This window comes from Aulostomus chinensis, chromosome 6, assembly GCF_037954235.1.
Source record: "Aulostomus chinensis isolate RoL2024-O1b breed Wild chromosome 6, RoL_Achi_v1.0, whole genome shotgun sequence".
Lineage (NCBI taxonomy): Eukaryota > Metazoa > Chordata > Actinopteri > Syngnathiformes > Aulostomidae > Aulostomus > Aulostomus chinensis.
In genome coordinates this window covers 5,964,691-5,986,937 of record NC_141325.1, presented here as the reverse complement: position 1 = coordinate 5,986,937, position 22,247 = coordinate 5,964,691, and the positions used below count along the sequence as shown (strand labels likewise).

Here is a 22,247-nt window from a genome sequence, read left to right as displayed (position 1 = left end):
CAGACTTGGCAACCCAGCCTCCACTCTCCCCCTGTGTGTAGTCATAGTAGGCGGGTTTTCCGTCCGCAGGGTTTGGTTGAGTCTCTATTGATTTATTGGAGGGGCCGAGAAGGAGGAGGAGAAAGTGAAAGGAGTGGGAGGAGTGGAGGAGAAACCCCGGTCGGCTGAGGCAGAGTAGGCAGAGAGAGATGAGGTTGTACGTGTTAGGGAGAAGAGAGTGGAGTAATCAGAACCAGGAGAAAGTCGGGACGGTGGAAGGAGCGCACTTGAATCACGTGGGGAGTAGATTTCTCCGAGGAAAAAGTGAAAGTGTCGTCGCAAGGACTTGTGCTTATTGGCCCACTTTGTTTCTTCCTCTCTTTGGCTCTCCACCACCTCCGCCCTGCATACCGCCGAGCAGCTGTGTTTTAATGCCCCTGCGCACCCAAGGAGGAGAGGAAGGAGAGAAGAGTGAGGAAGAAGAGGAATGAACTGAAGAAGTGAGGAGGAGGCCTGGACACCACCCCTCCTTGCCCTCTGGAGGTCTGTCCACTCTCCCCTCCTGGCCCTGCATGGACGGGGATGGGGAGAGCCGGATGCTGTTGCTGCGGGGCTGAGCGCCTCGCCTCCCCGTCTCTGGTGCGCCGCTTCCGGCCACTGCTGCTGCTGATCATCGCTCTGTGCTGCGGTGCCCACATAGGTAACAAACTCCACTGCAACGACCTGTGTGGTCTCGGAAATAATCTCCACGAATTAGCGGTTTTACGCACTTTGTTATCAATTTAACGGTAATCTGTGCGCTGCTCTGCAACTGCAAAGTAGCAGCTCTCTCCAGTCGATTGCGCATGGAAGTGTGTAACACACAGTTTACTAGTTATTAAACATATGTAATCAGCGTGTAGCCATTTCTTGTGTTGGGCCCACTCCTGCCTGACAATGGCTCTCTTTTCAGCGGCAGTGCAGCAGTCAGAGCACGGATCGAGTTTCTCCTCCTCTCTCCTGGGCCGTCATTCTCCTGTCTACCCCTTAATGGCTCATGGAGGAGGGGAAGGGAATATGTGAGAGGCTGATACCGCTCCTCATGTGCATATATAACATATTGCAGCTTTTATCAATTTCAGCAAAAAAGATCTATTCATCTCTGTGTGCAAATGTCTCCATAAAAAGTTATCAGGCTGTAAATCTCCTCCTCAGTTTATGTAAAATATCATGCAACTTTGATTTAAACCACACAAGATGAATGCTTCTCTGAGTCTCTAGTGGTATTTCGTAATGTTAGCTGCTGTTTGTTTTTCAAGTATGACTAAAAGCAAAGATCACTGTAAACAAAAAATTAAATATAAGGGGAGCCTGGTCACGGGAAGCCAAAGGTTAATGAGGGATTTTCAAGGAGCACTGACCCTCATGTCACGTCTGCACATACTTTATTTGTGGCTGTCGAGAGATCTAGTTTCCTTTCCCACATTGCTGCTTTGTTTTAATTGCGTGATGCATTTTTATTTGGCACAAAAAAAACCTCAGCATGTTCTCTTTCCGGAAAGTGTTATTTTTTCTGGTGCTGTGTGTGTGTGTGTGTGTGTGTGTGTGTGTGTGTGTGTGTGTGTGTGTGTGTGTGTGTGTACAGGGGGTCTGCTGCTGTGGCGGCTGTCTGTGGAGCGGTCACACCTCCAGTAATTAGTTTAACACAGCTCAGGCAGCAGGACAAAACCACCTCTGCACGCAGCCTGGTGGGAACAGAGAGACCCGCTTCACACTAAAAACCCACTTGGCACCCTCTGCTAAATGTCTCACCTGGAAAGAATGTGTATTATTTAGTGTGTTTAGCCAAACAGAGCATTGATTTGTAACAACTTGTAGCCTACATGTCAGGTTTCTGGATGTGTCTGTTTAGACGGGGTGGCAGGAATGTTGTTCACACTCCTGAGTGTGTAGTCTAGAGTGAGAAAAAGAGGGTGCCCGCTTTTGTGAGCTCCTGTAAAGCTTTGTATCTCCCCGCTCCGAGGGCTGTTTGTGTGATTTGAGCTCCAGAGTGTGAGAGAGTGCACAACAAGGTGATCAATAAGCACTTCACAAGCCTTTCCCTTGGTTGAGAGAGGATCCCAGTAGATCCTTCTCTGATCTCTGGAGATCAAAGTTGAGGCTATCAGACAAGGAGACAAAAGAATCAAAAGCCTGGAGGAATCAGATTGTGGATCTCGACCTCCTAGAGAAGGAGCTCCAAGTGGGAAACGCTGAATGTTACTGGAGGCTGAAATCAAAATAGCGCTGATTGAGGGAAATTATTGGAAAATCTGACAACAAACGAGGGTGGAGACAGAACTGATGAAACAGTGGAGAGGGGATGGGGTGAAAACCAGAGGTTAATATTGTGGTTGGACCTGCAAGACATGGTGTTGGCATTGCTGACGGTTTTATTGTTCCTATATTAGAAAGCCACCCCTGGGGATGAAGCAAGCCAGCCTCTGGATGTGCTGAATGGCCCTCATGCATTAGTCGTCCCCATGAGGAGTTTATCATCGTCTTCATTCCCTTCTTAATAATATTTTCATCTCTCTTCCATATTCATCACTTCTCCTCGCCTTACCACAAATTGCTTATTTATATGCATAGATTGGGTTTTCCTTTGAAAGTACAGCTATGCATTATTAGAGAGGGCACTTGCGGAGACTGCTTCACAAAAGGGAGATCATGGGAAGCCTCGGAAAACATGAAAATCGTGTTTTTAATATTGAGTTGAAGTGTTATTAACCATCACAGGGAATATTTTGCTTTGTTTCTCAGGGAGACAAGAGTGCAAGGGCAGCTGCTGGATCCGGTGTCTTGTTGAGCGAAACCTCAGCAGATACTTGTCATCAGAGAAGAGGTTTTTTAGCCTTTATATAAAATCGGTGGTTTTGAAGTAAGGGTCGACTCCGTCCTCGCTACGTCACCCTGCTTGGGAACGGTGGTGAATGAGTGCTTTTGTGTGTTTCAGAGCAGCTCATGATTCTGATACCCTCCGTAAGAGAATAAACCTACTTTGATTAGATTGGGAGCGGTATTTAGGTGCTGCCTGCAGATAGTGAGCGAAGGAAGGATGTCGGTGCACCAGTCAAAGAGACAATGTATCCTCAGTACTCAGACTGTCTGCACAGTGGTGGCTGGCATGGTAGGCTGCTTATGTGTGTGTGTGTGTGTGTGTGTGTGTGTGTGTGTGTGTGTGTGTGTGTGTCTGTGTCTGTGTCTGTGTGTCTGTGGGTTGGTGTCAGTATTTAACAGGCAGGAGAGAAATTCTAAAGCGCGGTGTGAGCGGGGGTTCGTACCTGCACCCTGATTTCTGAAACTCAGTGCATTACTGCCCCCAAATGGTAGCATCCGACTTCTTCATGCCCCCAGATCAAATTCATGTACAAAGAAGAGCCTGTGAGTGTGTGTTTTTATGTTAGTATATCTAATGTTATTAAGTGATGGTGTGACATTCAAGGAATTTGTTGATTTCCGTTAAAACCATTTCTGATTTTGCTCAGCCATTAGCGGATCATGCCACCATTTGAAGATCAACATGTGTGCGATGAACAGAAGAATAACACAACCAGTGTTCTTTCTCGGATGGCTGTTTAGTGTGTGTGTATGTTTGTGTGCAGCTGCCCATACATGGCGGAGAACCGCTCTCTGGTCTAATCTAATAGGAGCACGCTTTGACTGATGCATTCGGTCTGGTCTGTAATCGCCCTCTTGCTCTAACTCCCTCCCTCTCTCTGATGATCTATCATATAAAAGGCTGATTTGACCTTGTTACACTCAGAAATGTAGCAACAGATAAAACACCAGCGGACATTTCTAAGCAAAGAGTTTCTTTTTGAATGGGAACGGAACAGACTCTTTTTATTTTGGATGTGCTTACTTAATTTGAGCCTGCTGTGATGCTCACCGCTGAAGCTGTAAACAAACATGAACAGTCTTTATGTATCTGAGTTGTAATGTCATGATTTAAAACAAGTCAAATCAAGATTTGCAATAAACAGAAAGAGCCGTTCCGGTACTGGCACGAAACTCTCGCTTGATTTAAATGCTGCTTTCAGGTGCTTGAGGCTTGCTCGGAATTGTCAACGACAGCAAGGCAGAGATGAAAAGACAGAACAAGACATGTATGGATGAAAATAAAGGAGAAAAGCTGCTGATAGCTTAGTCAGAGTAACATTTAAAGATGCGCTGAGACATTTTCAGTTTCAATCCGATTGTAATCCACATTGATTGTAATCCACATCAACTGATCTGGACTCTGATAAGGATGTTGTAGTTGCCATCAGGTTCCATCATGATGCTGTAGTACCACTGAACACGTATTTTTAAAGAGGAGATGCACCAATATGACTTTCTCAGTCCTGATACCGCTTCAGACATCTTGGCTTAGGGTATCGGCTGATACTAAGTAGTACTGGCCTGATACCTAAGCTGTATGCCTCGCTGTCTGCCATATTGTTTCAATCTAACCTGTGAATTAAATCAGCGTTTTGCAAATAGCGTCAGTGTTAGCGACCACTTCTGATATTCCAGATTGGATATCCCATTTCTTGCAATGCTAGCTGGTAACGGCTGCATTTCAAACATCTACGCAACTACTGTTTAGTCAAGAACAAACATTTTTTCATGTGTAGGTCTCATAATGCAGAAGAGTTTGTTTCTGGTATAACTGCAAGATCTCAAACACGAGTCGTCACTCAGCTGAGGCAACATTCACACTTTTGGCGCATAGCCTGTCATGGCTCATAGATACTTTATGGTATATTCTATATACATGCATGTATGAATAATACATTTTCCTCCTTCCTTTGTCTTTTATAGTGTGTTGAGGATTTGTAGTCTAGGTCTCTCTTCTATTCTCCCTGGCAATAAAAGCAGCAATATCTCACTCCTTGTGGAAAAAGAAGTGTTATCTTTTTTCTGCCTCTCTCTGCTCTTCGGTTTACTACACTCCAGGTTTATTACACTCACAAAGCGGCTCTTTTGATTGATCGAAACTTTCAGCCAGCGGCAGACTCTTTTTCCTATTTTATTAAATTGCAACAGGTCCGTAACGTTGTGTGTTAAAGATCAAAGCTACTTCAAAGAGTCCTCTTATTTGTCCTCTGTGTGGACATTAACTCTCCATTCATACCCAGATCCAAATGCATGTTCACATTTATCAGACATGTGATAATCTTACAGGGTGTTATTAGGAGTTCTGCCACCTTTACTACTGTTCTTGTTGTAGCTGAAAGTCTGCTAGCTGAAAGTGTTTCTCCCTCTCTCTCTCTCTCTCTCTCTCTCTCTCTCTCTCTCTCTCTCTTTCACTCTCCTCTAGGTCAGTGCCAGGTAGCTACCCCTCAGTGTCGTATCCAGAAGTGCACCACTGATTTTGTCTCTCTAACCTCCCACCTCACGCCAGCAGTGGATGGCTTCCACGTTGAATTTTGCAAGGCTTTACGAGCGTACTCGGCCTGCACACAGAGGACAGCCAAGTCCTGCAGGGGGAACCTGGTCTTCCACTCTGCCGTTCTGGGTATCTCAGACCTCATGAGCCAGAGGAATTGTTCCAGAGACGGGCCTACTTCCTCAACACACCCCGAGGTTCACCATGAGCCCTGCAACTATCACAGTCGTACCCAACATGCCCACACACACTCTCACACACATGCACACACACACTCACACAGCCACAGCCACTCACAGCCTGGATACCTCTTCTGTGGGCTGTTCGGGGACCCCCACTTGAGGACGTTTAAGGACAGCTTCCAGACTTGTAAGGTGGAGGGGGCGTGGCCTCTCATAGATAATGACTATCTGTCAGTACAGGTCACTAATGTTCCAGTGGTAACAGGCTCCAGTGCCACGGCGACAAACAAGGTGAGGAAAGAACTGTTTGAAGGGGGGAGACAGGCAGAAATTTGTTTTTTGGGGGTGGAATTTTTGATTATGAAGCCTTCGAAGTGAGAACAGCTGCTGTAATTGAGTTTATTTCTGTGTGTGTGTGTGTGTGTGTGTGTGTGTGTGTGTGTGTGTGTGTGTGTGTGTGTGTGTGCTTGAGAGAGAGAGAGAGAGAGAATTTTCTTTAACGACCTCTAAGTTTCTGTACCAAAGGGTAAGAAATCTTATCTCCTCCTCTGGAAAGCATTCCTGCCTTCCCTGCTCCACTTTTCTTTTTTCCCCCTTTCCTCTTTTCCTGTTTCTGGCTCTGTCAGACTCACAGGTGTGAGGCAAACAGCCCGATCTTGTGACTGTCTCTTGTGACTGAAGCAGTGTTGGAAATCTAATGGCTGCACTGACGTCTAATAACATGGAATGAGATGTGTGAAAGAACCTACTGTTTACTTATGTGTGTGTATGCAACTATTTGTGTGTGTGTGTTTGTGTGTGTGTGTGTGTGTTTGTGTGCGCATGTGTCTCATTAGTGGCCCTCAGCAGTAACCAGCTTAAAGCACTGTGTGTGTTATAGGTCCTTAACCCTGCACAACAAAAAAGTGATACACACACACATCGTAAAATGGGCGATGACCCACACAGATGTGGTGTTAAAGAAGCTACGTTGATGTTCCCCCAGATGATCTGCCCTCTCTAGCTCAGTCGATGGCTTTAATTATTAAAACACATACACACCCAAACAAACACTTAGTCAGGCACATGCTAGCAGATGCACACATACACACACACACACACACACACACACACACACACACACACACACACACACACAGATTAAGAAAATTGCATGGTTGCTGCACTGTGGAGCTAAAGGATTGACCTTGTGTCAGAGGTGGGGCAAGTTATTAGTCACAATTATTAAGGACCCCCCCCCCCCCCCCCCACACACACACACACATGCGTGAACACACACTTACAAACACACACACATTAACAACCCGCCGGGTTTAATGGCCTGCCAGGTCTCATTCCTCATGGCTGTCATGTGAACAAAGCAGCTATTCACCGGAACTATGATGCTAGTGCTAACCGTAATGCTCACACCACACCCTGTATCCACCACTGGAGCCCTCTTTGTGTGTGTGTGTGTGTGTGTGTGTGTGTGTGTGTGTGTGTGTGTGTGTGTGTGTGTATGTGTGTATGTATGTGTGTATGTGTGTGTGTGAGATAGACAGTATGTTTGCATAGCTGTGTTAAATTACGACTTGTTAAAAACTCATTTAGTCATTTCTCAAATGTTGTGTGATGAGAGTCAATAGCAAGTGTAATGAATGAGGGTTCATATTTGTGCTTGTGTGTGTGTGTGTGTGTGTGTGTGTGTGTGTGTGTGTGTGTGTGTGTGTGTGTGTGTGCGTGCGTGTGTGAAAGCGTGGTAGCGAGACTCTTTAACTTATCTCTCGAATAAAATGTTAGAAAATAGTGAAAATTGTTCAGAACAATTTCCTGGAGGTAAATGTGTCAAAATTCCAAAAGGTATTCAATTGACTGTGACACCAAAAAGAGGAAAGCAGCACATTTTCATACCAGAGAAGCTAAATCTAAAGAAAGCACTTTCAACCCATGCTACACTGTATGCTCCCCACCAGACAGCAAACACATACACTCAGCTGCTGGCTGGTAAACACAATGCAGCCTTTAACAGCTAAAACCCAGATCGTTTCCTCAGGAGATGAGACTACAGAGACCAAAGTCAGCTAGTAGAGAGGGAATTTTTTTTTATATTGGACACTAACTGAGAGATGCTATTGTTTTATAGGTTTACCATATCAACTTGATGTCAGCATTGTTTTTCCACTGAATGTAAGTGGCCCAAAAATGAGCTAATGCAGCTTTAAAATGTCTCCCTCTCTTACAGATCACCATTATCTTTAAGCCCTATGAGGGCTGCACAGACCAGAGGGTCTACCAGGCTGTGACCGATAACCTCCCTGCTGCCTTCGATGATGGCACAGTCAGCAGTGGAGACCCCATCCACATTTCTGCTGGTGCAGATGGTGCAACAGGGAAGGTCCGGGCTCTGTGGATTTCAGAGCGCAGCCCGGGGCATCATGTTGAGCTGCATGCTGGCTACATTGGCGTTACTGTGATTGTCCGACAGCTGGGTCACTATCTGACCCTGGCGGTGCGGATCCCTGAAGAGCTGGCTCAGGCCTACGATGCCACCCAGGACCTGCAGCTCTGTCTGAACGGCTGCCCCAGAGGAGAGCGCATCGACCAGGGAGGCCACCTGCCCCTGCCTCTGTCTCCACCTGCACTTGGCCTCCAGCTTCAGCACCTGCGTCGGCCCAGCTACTCCTCGCAGATACAATTATCTCCCTATGGTACCACACAGGTTTTCAGTGTGGAGGGGGCAAAGGAGCGCTGCCGGGAGCAGCTTGAGGTCCTGGACATTTACTTCCACTCCTGCGTCTTTGATCTCCTGACCACCGGGGATGCTAACTTTACAGTCGCTGCCTACAGTGCTCAGAAGGACATGGAGAGTCTTCACCCACACCGGGACAGATGGAGGATCTACCCCCGCGGTTCTGCCATCTCCACCTTACACCGTGATTCTCAACCTGTCAAACTCCTGGCTCTGCTCCTGCTGGGTTCACTGAGGGCAGCATTCATGTAAGAGCAGGAGTCCTTTTGCCCGCACAGGTGTTGGCTCGTGTATGTGTGCGTCAGAAAAAGAGGTTTTTGGGTTTGCTGAGCACTGACACTGAGCACAGGTTCCTCTTTCATGTAGAGAGGAACTAGCAAGCTGGACAGTTCCTGCTCTTCTAGTAGAGGAGACAAACCTCCTATACTGGCAACACTGACAGCATCTCACTCCAAGGGTCAACCTGGCAGAATCAGCTTACACAAGCTATCTTCATCTACGCATCGGATGCCAATGACAATGAGATTTATGTTCTTGTGTGGGTGGTATGAGTGTGTCAATATGGATGTACACTCCAGACTGTAGATAGTTTTTTGTGCACAGTGTAATAGCATAGGGTTTGGTTTATTGTGTCATTTGGTGTGGTTTCTCTTTAAATACCTCAAACAGAGGATGTTTGTCTTTAAAGAAGCACTTTATTTTGTATTATTATTTTTTTTTAATTTTTAGTTCAAATCCACATCAGTGTTTCTAACCAAAATATCCAGATAATAAGTTTTGGATCCTGTCAGAGTAACAGTTGCAGGAGCCGCTACATCTGTTAAAATGCATCATTCTTCCTGTAGCTGATTTGACTCAGCTTGTCATTTGAAGTCGGTTAATGTGAGTTGTCGTTTGAATGTATTGTGAATATTAATGACATCAGTACTATTATGTTGCTGTATGACTTTCTTGTTTTTCTTCTGTTTGGATTTTGAGAAATGTGTGTGTGTGTGTGTGTGTTTGTGTTTTGTGTGTGTGTGTGTGTGTGTGTTTGTGTGTGTGTGTGTGTGTGCCTGTCAGTCTTTTTTTTTTTCAACCAGTTGGATGTGTTTTTATTCAATAGGCTGTGAGTTTATGGGCTAAAGTTTGTCACTCACTGTAGACTTTTGTTGGGTTAATTTGAGCCAAAGACTGATTGAGGAAGCTTTGGAAGAGTGTCTTTTTCATTTAGGAAACAAAATCATGACTCACCATCAAGCCAGCACCTTTCCCTTCTCCCTTCTTTTTAAAGTTGCTACTGCAGATTCACACAAGCTGCTCCAAACTTGGATACGTGTAAAATACTGGAGATTAGACAAATCCTTGCTAACTTAAGTGTCCTCAGTGATAATGTTGTAGTGGGAAACAAATGCATTTTGATACCTGGTGGAAATATGTCAACTCTCTCAAGACTATGAGCCTTTATAATATTCTGTGTAATTATTCCTCGTTTGGTTGGCCATAAGCTTAGGTTTTGGTATTGTGTACTCTTACATCATGTGTGAACGTCAGTTTGGTGAAGAGCGCCTGGTCAATGTTGAAACACTTAACTTATTTATGAACGTAGTGACCTGTAGAGGAAGTTAAGCTCCATATTCTTGCCGTTGGAAAATAAAAAAAAAAAAAAAGTCAGCTGTGATTGTACTGCCACCTAGTGGTGTTCTGTTGCTATGTTGTGTGTTATTCAAGGCACTTAAAAACATGGAGGAAAAAAACTGAGTGCAAGTGTTTTATTTTAACAAACAATAAAATCAAAACGGTACAAGTTACTTGTGTTTATGTCATTTCACGTTTAACATGAACAGATGAAGAAATAGAAAATAAAACCGTTTAAATTGACATATTTTTCAAACATTCAAAAATTATGAGTTAAGCAATTGGAGGAATTCAGAGTGAAGTTGAACAAGACTAAATACAAAAACACACACTGGTATAACCATGTGTGTGCTAACCCATCTGCGTGAGGTTAGGTTTTCATCAGATACAAGGTTTTCTTCACACACACACGCACCCACACCCACACACACACACACACACACACACACACACACACACACACACACAGCTTGTGTTCAACTGCCACCGTTGGCAACACCTGGGATAAACAAGAAAAAAAGACGCGCCAAAAGATTCACCACAAAGGAGACCTGCCTGTCTCGTCAACAAAAATCATTAATCCATGAGATTCTGATCTAAAACATGTCATGAGGTTGACAACGAGGGTGGAACAGACTCATCTCCCAGTGTAGAAATCCTCACTTTTCAGACTTCGGATGAGAAAGCCACTCCTTTAAGTTCTCCTCTCTTGATTAGTTTTCTTCTGCATTTCACATGAAATAACAAAGGCTCTTTGTATCCAACAATCTGAAAATTTAAAACAGATTCAACACACAATTCAGCTTCAGAGGATTTGCCACACAGTTAAAGAACAGGGAAATACTCTGAACGATGGCGCTGCAATCCAATGAAGGCACTTACACTTACCACTTTATAACAGCATAAATGGTCATCATAGCGTTAAAGATGACCATCTTCAGGAGGAGCAGCCTCATCACCAGGACAATCATCGTGTCCGTCCACACAGCAACACCTGGACACCAAACCACCAGACCAGCATGAAGAAACCCCCTCCAGGTGGGTTACAGGAAAAGACTGACAAAAACAATTCAGTTTTACCTCCTGTCTCTACAGCTTCATAGCAGCTCTTGTCTTGTTTATCTGAAATTATCATAAAAGTGTTCAAGAATAATCTAAAATGATTCAACTTGGATATGCAATCCTACCTGAGGGGGTGTGGCGTCTCCTGATGACTCTTGGGTGTCGCTGTCGACTCATAGAGCAGCTGTAGGATGGCCAGTTTCTGGTCACTACCGTGACAATGGCCACGGCGCTATGGTCACGGCGCTTCCTGTTTGTAGGAAAGCTGTAGAGAGTGCTGCTGGACATCAGGCCATGATCTGACGGTGACCTCCAGTTGACCTCTAGGTGCCCTCTCCTGAAGTCCCTCACCATACATACGAGCAGAGTCCAACCCAGCCTATCCCCTGACAGGTGGACTGGGGGAGCCAGAGAGGCCAGCATGTCACATTTAACCCCTCCTGGTCCAGGAGGAGGAAGCAGGACCACAACAGGAGGATTTGAAAGGGGAGCAGAGGGAGGCGAAAAGGTCTAGCTGTCTATCTACTGGTGCAAACACAATGACATATAATTGTTGTATTTTAGATATTTATCAACTGATTAACTTGTGAGGGGTTCTAAACATTATCACAGCTCTAATTACTGCATAACTGCATTTTTCTAATTAAAAATTGTAAAAAAAAATTTTACAGCAGAGATCTTTTTATGTTGTAACTTCAGAAGGAACTAGTGTTAATATTAGGTAAGACTGGTGGTGAGTAATAACTCATAGCATATTTGACCAGATTTTAAAGTATTTTGTGAAAAATTAGTAGACTGGAATTTTTTAAAACATATCTTTCTGTTTGCTGCAGAAATATAGATATCCTTGATGCTCATGCTAGAAGTCAGAAAGCAGAAACTTCATGTAACAAATTAATCTCATTCATCATTCTCGCTCATCCCCTTCATCATGTATCCCAAACCCCCCCAAATTGCACTCACCAGTCCATATGTAAATGATGAGAGGACAAAATAGACCCCTGGATGGCTCTGTCATGGCTGCTGAATGCATACAGTGATAGCTGCTTTGTAGGAGGGTATCCAGGTTTGTGTGTGCGTGTGTGTGTTCGTGTGTGTATGTGTGTGTGTGTATGTGTTAAATGGGGGCATGCCTTCTGCTTTGCCAAGTGCATTGCATTATGGGAGTTTGACATGTCTCATTGTTGTGACCTTAAAACTAACAATGGACCCTCCTACACCCACAGACATACACAGACACAGACACACACACACACACACACACACACACACACACACACACACTCACACACATGCCCCCTCACACACACATACACAACGTTCACCACTTTTAGTGTATCTATATAGGCGCACATTCAATTGTTGCCTAACATCAGCATTTTGTCCATTGAGAACATACCCGTAGCTTTTGTTCCTACTTACACACGCCACTCCTATTACACATGCTCACACACACACACACACACACACACACACACACATACACACACAGTGAGAGAGGGAGACAGTGTGAGTTCCATCACATACATGTGTCAGTCTGCTTTTTGCTTTTTGAAGAGGGAGATAATTGAAGTCAGGACAGAGACGGGAAAAGTAGACAGTAAATGAAAACACGTCTGCTTACGGCTGTTAGATCTGAGGTGAGAACTTGATTACATCAACACACACACACACACACACACACACACACAAAACTGTGTTACGGTTTGATAAATACTTGTATCAAAAAGGGCTTCACATCAACCATCTAGGTAGAATATTTATTGCACTCAAAGAACTCTTAACATCTGAATCCTCTAACAGCATCTGTTGGAAAATATATTACATAAGACATTCACCAGTGAAGCTGTGTCTGTCTCACATCAGCAGGTTATGTCTCAGCAGAGGGCAGCAGCTTAGAAGAGAAAGTGAAACCCAGCAGTGGCGATTGAAAGAAAGATGAAGCTAAAATGATCGAGGTAAAGCTTTCTGACTCTTGCTGCTATTTTGACTGTTAGTAACATGTCTGGTAAAATGTCTGAATCTTTTGTAGAAGACAGAGCTTAAGTGCAACCTGATTTGAACTGCAGCTCTGCTCCTGCAGCTGTTGTCACTTACAGTTATAGCTGTGTCCTGATCTGGTTTTGTCCGACATTGAAAAACATGTGATTCCATTGTTGCTACAGTACTTTGAGTCTCATCGAAGGTGAAATGCATTATGTACCTGAATAATCTGACCTCTAATCGAAGAATTTAAGTACAATACTGACCCAAACTGTGCAGATGAAACCTTAGAAACATTTTTTACAGACAAATGAAACTAACAACAGTGTACTGCAACATGTGCTGTGTCAGGAAGAGCTGACAGAGAGAGGGTGCTTTGTTGGGCTGACAGCAGAGTTATTTTAAAGGAGGGAGAGCTTTTTATTTACTATGGCTGCAAATTATGAATCTTAATTTACAACAATGAATGTGTAAGATTTCAAACTAGTATCTACAATGCTGGTAAATAACATTCTAGCACAGGTAAACCTCTGGTATGTTTAACTGGAAATGTGTTGCCTGTTTTCTCCCATGTTATCTTTTAGGTTTAAGAAAAAGAGAGAACTTGCCTGGCTTTTTTGATTCAGCTACGTTTGGACAAGCTGCCCCTGCAGGCATCCACTTGATGATTTCCTCGCTCGTTGTGAGCCTGCCATCCAGGTTGGCTGTTTGTTCTGTTTGTGGCTCAAAGACGTTTCCTCTACAATGGTCCTAGTGGGGTTGTTCGTACTGTTTCTGATCCACGCGTCAGTAGTTGGGTCACAGCCAGCATCAAGCTCTCCTCATCCTCCAGGAGAACAATCTCCTTTGGGTACAGACAATCTGTCCTTCCCCTGGAGCCGCATTCGCCTACCGAGGTATTCTCCATATTTGTATTTATTGGGAGAGTCTGATAATGAATAATCACATACATGAGTTTCTTTATGTCTTCCTTCATCTCAGGTACATCATTCCTCTGCACTACCACCTCTTTCTGCATCCCAACCTCACAAGTCTCAGTTTCACTGGCTCAGTGCATATCCAGATTGACGTCCAGAACAACACAAACTGGGTTGTATTACACAGCAAGGGGCTGCACATCTCCAAGGCCACCATACTGGACCAGAACCTCGCTCATCTGTCTGACCAGGTAGTCATGAATACAAAACAGTTATTATTTTAGTGCAGCTTATTTTTCATTGCTAGCAGTAATGAAGCCAACTTCTCTTTGTGTTCTAGGTTCTTCCAGTTCTTCATAACCCTTCACATGAGCAGATAGGCATTTTCTCTCCCAGAGTGCTCAGCAGTGGACAGAAGTACTTCCTGTATATTGAGTTTGGGGCAGAGCTTACAGCGGGCTTCTATGGTTTCTATAAGAGCACGTACAGAACCAGTGCAGGAGAGACCAGGTAGAGATTGTTTCAAAGCATCTCATACAAAGAGTTCTCAAAAACAGTACAGTATTGTCCGTGCAGTATCATCATTTTTTTTTCTTATGCCTCTTCTCAGAATATTAGCCTCAACTCACTTTGAGCCCACGAGTGCTCGGATGGCCTTCCCTTGTTTTGATGAGCCAAGCTTCAAAGCTAACTTCTCGGTTAAGATCAGGAGGAGTTCACAGTTCATTTCTCTGTCAAACATGCCCGTAGTAAGTGTTGTATATATATATATATATATATATATATATAGTGTTGTGTGTGTGTGTGTATATATATATATATATATATATATATATATATATATATATATATATATATATGTATCACTTGTGGAAAAATGGCAGTGCTTAAGTATTTGCATGTTTTAGGTTAAGACAGTTGAAGTGAACGGTGGCCTGCTGGAGGATCAGTTCGCTGCCAGCGTTAAGATGAGCACGTACCTCGTAGCTTTCGTCATCTGTGATTTCAAATCTGTGACTGCACCAACGTCCTCTGGAGTGCAGGTGGGATGTCCTTTTACTCTTCATCCCTCACTGACAATATCACAGTCATAAATGTTTCTGATCCTTCATGTGCTGTTGCATGGTTATAGGTGTCCATCTACGCTGCTCCTGAGAAGTGGCCTCAGACCCACTATGCCCTGGAGGTCGCAGTCAAAATGCTCGACTTCTATGAGGAATATTTCAACATCCGCTATCCTCTACCCAAACAAGGTCAGTGTTTCCCCATAACCAAAACCTCTGAGCTTTTAAATGTTTTCTCTCCACATGTTGTCTGATTTTCATAAGCGGCCTTAAGTATCTGGGATGCCTTTTTCAAGAGCTAATGTGAAGCCTGAGTCCAGCTTCCTGGCTATAAAGAAAAAATAATAACATAGAAGGAAGGAAGGAAGGAAAAAGTGAGGATTCAAGTATGGTTTGATTTACAGTAGATGCATTATGTTTACTCACAGGATACATTTTTAAAACAGATTTGAATTCAGATTTTGGGGGGGGGGGGCTGGAGCCTATCCCAGCAGCCTTTGGGAGAGAGGTCCACCCTGGACGGGTCACCAGTCCATAGCAGGGCCAACACGTAGAGACAACCATTCACACTCACAGTCACACCTACAGTCAATTTAGAGTATCGATCAGCCTCGTCCTCTCTTGATGTCTTTGGACTGTGGGAGGAAGCTGGAGGACCAGAGAGAACCCAGACAGGAACAGGGAGAACATGCAGACTCCACACAGAAAGATCCCGGCTTGCACCCGGAACCTTCATGCTGTGAGGTGACAGAGCTAACCACTGCACCACTGTGCCACCCATCTACTAAACACAATAGCACTATATGTACATCTGACAAGGTGACCATAACCAAACAAAATATTGCAGGATTTTGCTGTGTTAAATGGATCCATCCCATGATTTAATGGATTCTTCCTGGGCCCATACTACACCTTTCCACCAAGTCTGATGAAAAGCAGCCTCATAGTTTTTATGTAATCCGACTGACAGCAAAATAGACCAATAGCATCAAGAACATCACTTTCTTGACGGAGTTATCTATTTCTCCTGTAAGGTTAATGAAAAAAGCAGTAAAACGGAGTGAAACATGGGTGAGGCCACATGTGCTCGTGTGTTCTTTTCCAGCCCCTGGCTGTTATTTCTGATCTGGTTTCTTCTTCTTTCAGATCTGATAGCAATCCCAGATTTCCAGTCCGGAGCAATGGAAAACTGGGGTCTGACCACCTACAGAGAGACCAGCCTTCTTTTTGATCCGCTCACATCCTCCATTTCTGATAAAATGTGGGTTACCATGGTGATCGGTCATGAGCTTGCCCATCAGGTGAGACTGACAGGGCATCTGCACTGTTGAACATGTTTAAGGGTTTGTCTAGTGTCAGTAGCCCACATGCTCATACGGCTGATTGTATTGACCACACAAGTTACAAATCGGTTTCACTTGCAGTGGTTTGGTAACTTGGTGACCATGGAATGGTGGAATGACATCTGGCTGAATGAAGGATTTGCCAGATACATGGAATACATTTCAGTTGAGGCCACCTACCCAGAACTCAAAGTGGTTTGTGCTTTGTTTAATCTAAGAGTTAATAGGAATGGATGGGTATTGGGCCTTTGAGAAATGCTTGATAATTCCTGTTCTGTGTTCCTGCAGGAAGAATATCTATTACACACATGCTTTGCAGCAGTTGGTTATGATTCACTGAATTCTTCTCGGCCAATTTCCTGTCCAGCAGAGAATCCCACTCACATCAGAGAGATGTTTGACACAGTCTCATATGACAAAGTATGTCTTCGGTTTTACTCAGAAGTTGTTGCTGCAAAGCAATCGAATTTTTATGGGTGCAAACTCATTACTTGCAAAATCATTCACCAAAAAAATCATAAACCAGTTCAATCTTAATTTGTATTGCCTGTAGAAAAAGAGAAAAAAATCTGTTCACATTCAAAACACTCCTTTTTTGCAGTATGTTGTCTTGTTGTATTAAAAAAGTCTTTGCTGTCTCCGCCACCAGGGTGCATGTGTCCTGCACATGCTGCGACACTTCTTGTCAAACGATGTGTTCCAGAGAGGGATAGTACGATACCTTCGCAAACACAGCTACAGAAATGCACACAACCAAGACCTGTGGGACAGTCTGGCAAATGTATGAACACACATTAAAGTAATATTCTGTGTGATACATTGAAAATAGTGCAGGGAAAAGAGTGCACAGTGAGGAGGCCGCAACACCCAACTGTGAATGACCAAGTGAACTGAGATGTGCATTGCGATAAGAAGTATTGGAGCTGTCGGCCTTTTAGCAACAAGCTTATATCTTTGCTAAGTATAATTAGATAAAGAACAAAGAGTAATGGTTCCATTTCTATAAATTCGACATTGCATGTTTCTGTAACTTAGACTTGGGGCTTCAGTGGAGGTTGGGACACCCTGAGGGGTCATGTTGAAACAGATGGGGGGTGGGGGCATCACATGATAATCTTGAGGAATCAAGGGTTTTAGAAAATTTTATATATATATAATTTTATTACTATAGTACGCATCAAAAATGCTGCCACATTTTACTGAATTTAAGGGGGTCATTTTACTTTTCCAGACATGCTCAGAAGAGGATTTCACATCAGGAAAGCACTGTTACAGCAGCAGCCAGGCCCACAAGAATTCAGTGAGTCAACGTATGCTGAACATGCCTTCCTAGTTGACTTTAAGCACTTTCATCACTGACCTTGTGTCTGGTTGCCTCTGATTCTTCGACAGTACCTGTTTGCAGGGGAGCACCTGGACTTGACAGTCATGATGAACACTTGGACCCTGCAGAAAGGTGTTCCTCTGGTGACCGTAACTAGAGATGGTACTCATTTGCGACTAAGACAGGACTGGTTCCTAAGGACAGTTCTGCCCTCTGACCCGCTTTGGGCCACACTACAAAAGGGGTGAACGTTCATACACACTGATATCAGCACAGACCTTGATTTAGGCGACTGATTTAACTGTCAGTTTTAGGTTGTGGGTTTAAAAATGAAATAATGTTCGTCTGTTGTGTAGTTATCTTTGGCATATCCCACTGACATACAAGACTGCTGCTTCCAGTGTCGTCCACAGACACCTGATGACGACACACACAGGTAAGTAGGAGGAGACAACGCACTTAATGCACACACGCTTTCTTACATTCAAGCAATGTCCTGATTTTTTTTACTGCACCGTAACCTAAAACATACAGGGTTTCTTATTTGTGTGTTATGTAGACAGTGTGCACATAGGAGAGGCGGTCAGCTGGGTGAAGGTAAACTCAGACATGACGGGCTATTATGTGGTTCACTATGAGAATGGCGGCTGGGATGAGATGGCGAAGCTCCTCAGGGAGAACCACACTGCTCTGAGCTACAAAGATAGGACTCATTTGATACACAACGCCTTTCAACTGGTCACGTAAGGAGATGTTTGTGTCTGTTGTTGGGTCTTTGTGGAATAACTGGGGGTATATTCTCTTCATGTCTGCAGTTACATATATGAAAACATGTTATTTCATTTAATATGATTTTAGCGATACTTGTGTGTCTCTAAAGGGCAGGTTATCTACCGCTCAATGAAGCCTTAGATTTGATTGGTTATCTGCAACTGGAGACACACACAGTGCCTCTCTTGGAGGGACTGGGCTACCTGGAGGCCTTCTACAGATTGGTCAAGAGAAGGGATGACGTTGATCTAGTACACAGCCTGGGGGTAAGGTGACAACTACAACACTTGATTGATATCTAAGCAACTAATGTCAGTATGAATTTGAGTTTGTTTCTCTGTGTGCTTTGTCCAGATGTACATCCTACGCTTTTTCCGTGGTGTCATTGACCAGCAAACATGGAGCGATGAGGGCTCAATGACGGAGCGACGGCTGAGGTCAGAGCTCCTCTCTCTGGCGTGCCACCTGAATGACCCCCCGTGTCTGGACCAGGCGCGTCAATGCTTCAAAGACTGGCTTCTGTCCAATGGATCTGTCAAGTCTGTGCTTCTAGATCACATTTTAAGACATGCTATCAGTCCAACCGCTGCTGATGAGAGTCACATGTACCTGACATGCATGTTTCTGCTTGTTTTTCCACCAGCCTGCCCACTGATGTGGCAGAGACGGTGTATTCATTCGGAGCACAGGATGATCATGGATGGGATTCACTTTTCCACACATACAATACCTCCCTTTTTGCGGCACAAAAAGATAAAATCCTGTTCGCCCTGACCAGCACCAAAGACACCAACAAATTACAAAGGTAAGCTTCTCCTCACAATATTCTTCAGATAAGCAATGCTGCCACCATGTGGCAACAAGGTTGAATTGATTCTGAGTCTTTACTCCAGGTTTGCAGCAATAGCTTTGTTGTTGTGTTTGATATGCATGTTTGTGTTGTAGGCTGTTAGACCTCGGTCTGGAAGGGAAGGTGATACGATCCCAGGACCTGTCTGGTCTCATCCTGACAATGGCCAGAAACCCACACGGACATCACCTCGCCTGGAACTTTGTTAAAAAACACTGGAACACACTCGTTCAAAAGTTAGTATGACAAAATAGAAACAAAGAGATTGAACATGAACTGAAAACTACCCTTTTAAAGCATTACAGTAATATTTTGGTGGCTTTAGGATGTCAGGAAAAGGCAGCTTCAGTTATCAAGCTCGTCTTGTGAGTTGGATGAAAAGGGGTGTGTAAGCCAGTAAACCCTGTCTTTTTGTCGCTTTGAATTAGTCCAATTCCAAGTCTACTAATGTGTGTTTTGATAATATGACAATATTTGGCTCCAAGTTTGAATTCTAAATTGTATACAGGAAGACTTGTTGGTCTTTTGACTTCCCTTCTTCTGTTCTGCAGACTCCAGCTGGGCTCAGTTTGTATTAGAAACATCATCATTGGCACCACAGGCCAGTTTTCATCCCCAGAGGAATTCACTGAAGTAAATACAACTTTCATTATGTTATAAGCTGTTCTGTTTGCCCCAATACATGCACTGAACTTTCAATGTGTCTAATGTACTGACAGATGTCAGCAGTATCACCACAGTTGTTTTAATAGTCCTTTTTTAAAAAATCTGGAAACACATGTTGAAATAAAATATCAAAGATAGGCACCCACAGAATCATACTACCACCAATTACGCTGCATGATGAATGGGAAACAATGACTTTCTAGATCATCTTTGTACATCCTTTATATGATTGAGATGATATCTGCAAATGGTCTTACAGTCACTTGATACCTTGTGAAATACTGCTAATAGCTGCAGTATATCCTGCCAATGGATTCGAACCATTTTAAGAATCTGTCCATCCATCTTCTACCACTTATCCTCCTGTGAATGGTCACGGGGGGGGGGGGGGGGAGGGGCTGGAGCCTATCCCAGTTGCAGGAAGCTGGAGTACCAGAGAGAACCCACACAGGAACAGGCGGAACATGGAGACTCACACTTCACACTGCACCAACAAAAAGAATCCATGATCTTGAAATTAATTCAGAAATTAACCATTTGTTCCTTTTCTTTTGGTCCATAGTTTAATTTCTCTGTTGCATTTGTGTTTGACTCCCCAGGTACAGATGTTCTTTGAGTCCATCAAAGATCAGGCATCTCAGCTGAGAGCTACTCAGGTTGCCCTGGACAATGTACGGAAAAATGTTCTCTGGGTGCAGAGGAACCTAAAGACTCTTAAAAACTGGCTTATTGAGAAAATGAAAGACAGCTGATCTACAGGTGCTGATTGAGATTTTAAAGTAATTATTTCTAACAGCCTAAACAAGCCAGCACCAGTCCATGTGATCTTTATTACTCAAGGGGGCGATCGTGAGTAGTAGTCATAGTGGACTTTACCGGTGTTGCAGAACGTAGAGGAGAATCTCTCTGTGTTCATTGAGTGACAGGAAGACGATGTTCTCTCTATGGAGAAACCCAACTTTAACTCATTTATATATCTCATTCTTTCAGTCGCTAACCAAACCTTGTGACTATAGAGGAGTGTTGACCTGACCTTGTGGCTAATGTGAAGGAAGTTAGCATTTCCTTGTTTCTTCTTTCTTACAATAGAGTGGCACATGAATTAATCCTATAACCCAGAGATTACTTAGCATTGTTGAATGTCCAGTTCCCTCGTCTCAAATCAGTGGGTTATTTATTTATCTAATTATGGATTTTTACGTTCTCTGGCATAAAGTACACAGTTAATACAACATTTCTAAATTTTGAGGGTTATTTTGTGTCTTAAAACAGTAACTACTAACAAATGCAGAATGAGGCTCCAGAGAATGTACCAGACATTAAATGTCACTGCGCCAAACACAGATGCGTAATGCTAGTGGTGTTGATGTTGACATCATCCTCTGTTCATGGCATAGTTCTACCTTTTTATGTCTAACCACTGGGTTTACATTTCAATATCTGAGAGATTACCAAGCAAAAAAAAAGAAGCAACTTTTGTTACCACAGAGTTTATTTTCTGCATTGATCAAAAATCCAATCTAAAAATCCTGTTTGCATCTGCTCGAGGGAACCCATGGTGAGTCAAATTTCTGGGTTTGCAAACAAAAGTAGTCATTCTGGTAATATTCTGCCCCTTGTTGGATGGGATGAGGATGTGGAATATGAAGTGCTGGCTTGTTCTGATCACCAACACATTGTACCTTTAAATTTTGTCCCCTCTTTTGGAAGCTGTAATGTGTGGAAAATCACTGGAGATATAGTTTTTTATGTAAAAAGTGTTGCATAAATTTTCAGCAAACGTTTTTCAAAACCACTTTGTGTTTGGCAATGAGGCTGTGTGTGTGGGTGGGTGTGTGTGAGGAGAGAGAGGGGGAGAGAGCGAGAGAGAGAGAAAGATGATTGACACACAACTATTGCATTGATAGATAATAAACAGGTTAATTGTACCCTGTCACCAGTGTGTCTTTTGTGTTTATTCTGTTTTATTATATTAGGATCTAAAGCAGAATTAAAAAAACAAAACAAAGATATAATGAAAAGAAAATAATAATAATGGTTATAAACAACACATAGGTAAACAAAAGTACCATATCTGATAAGATCATTGACTGGTTAGCTTATATAAAATACCACAGCCATTACTTATGTACTATTAAAGCATAATGCATCAAAATATACTATTATATGACATGATATTAATACATATCTGCAATACTAAAGTAACATCCTCATTTCATCGATCATGTCACCAAATAATGTGAACGTCCAGCTGGTATTAAAACAAACTGGGCTTTGTGTGCAATAATTAATATAGCTGTCTGGGTTGGGATGAAAAAAAATTAGAATAAAAAAATGTACGTTTTTATCATCGTTAGCGTGTGTATGTG

At 43.3% G+C, this 22,247-nt stretch overlaps 2 protein-coding genes across 2 annotated transcripts; both read left to right on the top strand.

Annotated features, from left to right (window-relative positions):
- The first annotated feature begins 169 nt into the window (after positions 1–169).
- Positions 170–10,059, top strand: rgmb (repulsive guidance molecule BMP co-receptor b). Its single transcript, XM_086206021.1, has 3 exons — positions 170–679; positions 5,303–5,844; positions 7,775–10,059. Exons 1-3 carry the CDS (start codon positions 562–564, stop codon positions 8,531–8,533), a joined length of 1,419 nt encoding a protein of 472 aa, XP_086062147.1. The 5' UTR covers positions 170–561; the 3' UTR covers positions 8,534–10,059.
- Positions 10,060–12,479: 2,420 nt separating this feature from the next.
- On the top strand, positions 12,480–21,781 carry erap2 (endoplasmic reticulum aminopeptidase 2). Its single transcript, XM_086206020.1, has 22 exons — positions 12,480–12,600; positions 12,827–12,918; positions 13,528–13,839; positions 13,925–14,111; positions 14,201–14,370; positions 14,471–14,609; positions 14,769–14,903; positions 14,993–15,113; positions 16,071–16,225; positions 16,349–16,462; positions 16,556–16,687; positions 16,917–17,048; positions 17,499–17,567; positions 17,660–17,835; positions 17,948–18,027; positions 18,151–18,334; positions 18,472–18,628; positions 18,717–18,901; positions 19,006–19,167; positions 19,308–19,448; positions 19,764–19,845; positions 20,478–21,781. The coding sequence occupies exons 3-22, from the start codon at positions 13,688–13,690 to the stop codon at positions 20,628–20,630; spliced, it is 2,826 nt and encodes a 941-aa protein (XP_086062146.1). The 5' UTR covers positions 12,480–12,600; positions 12,827–12,918; positions 13,528–13,687; the 3' UTR covers positions 20,631–21,781.
- The last annotated feature ends 466 nt before the right edge of the window (positions 21,782–22,247 follow it).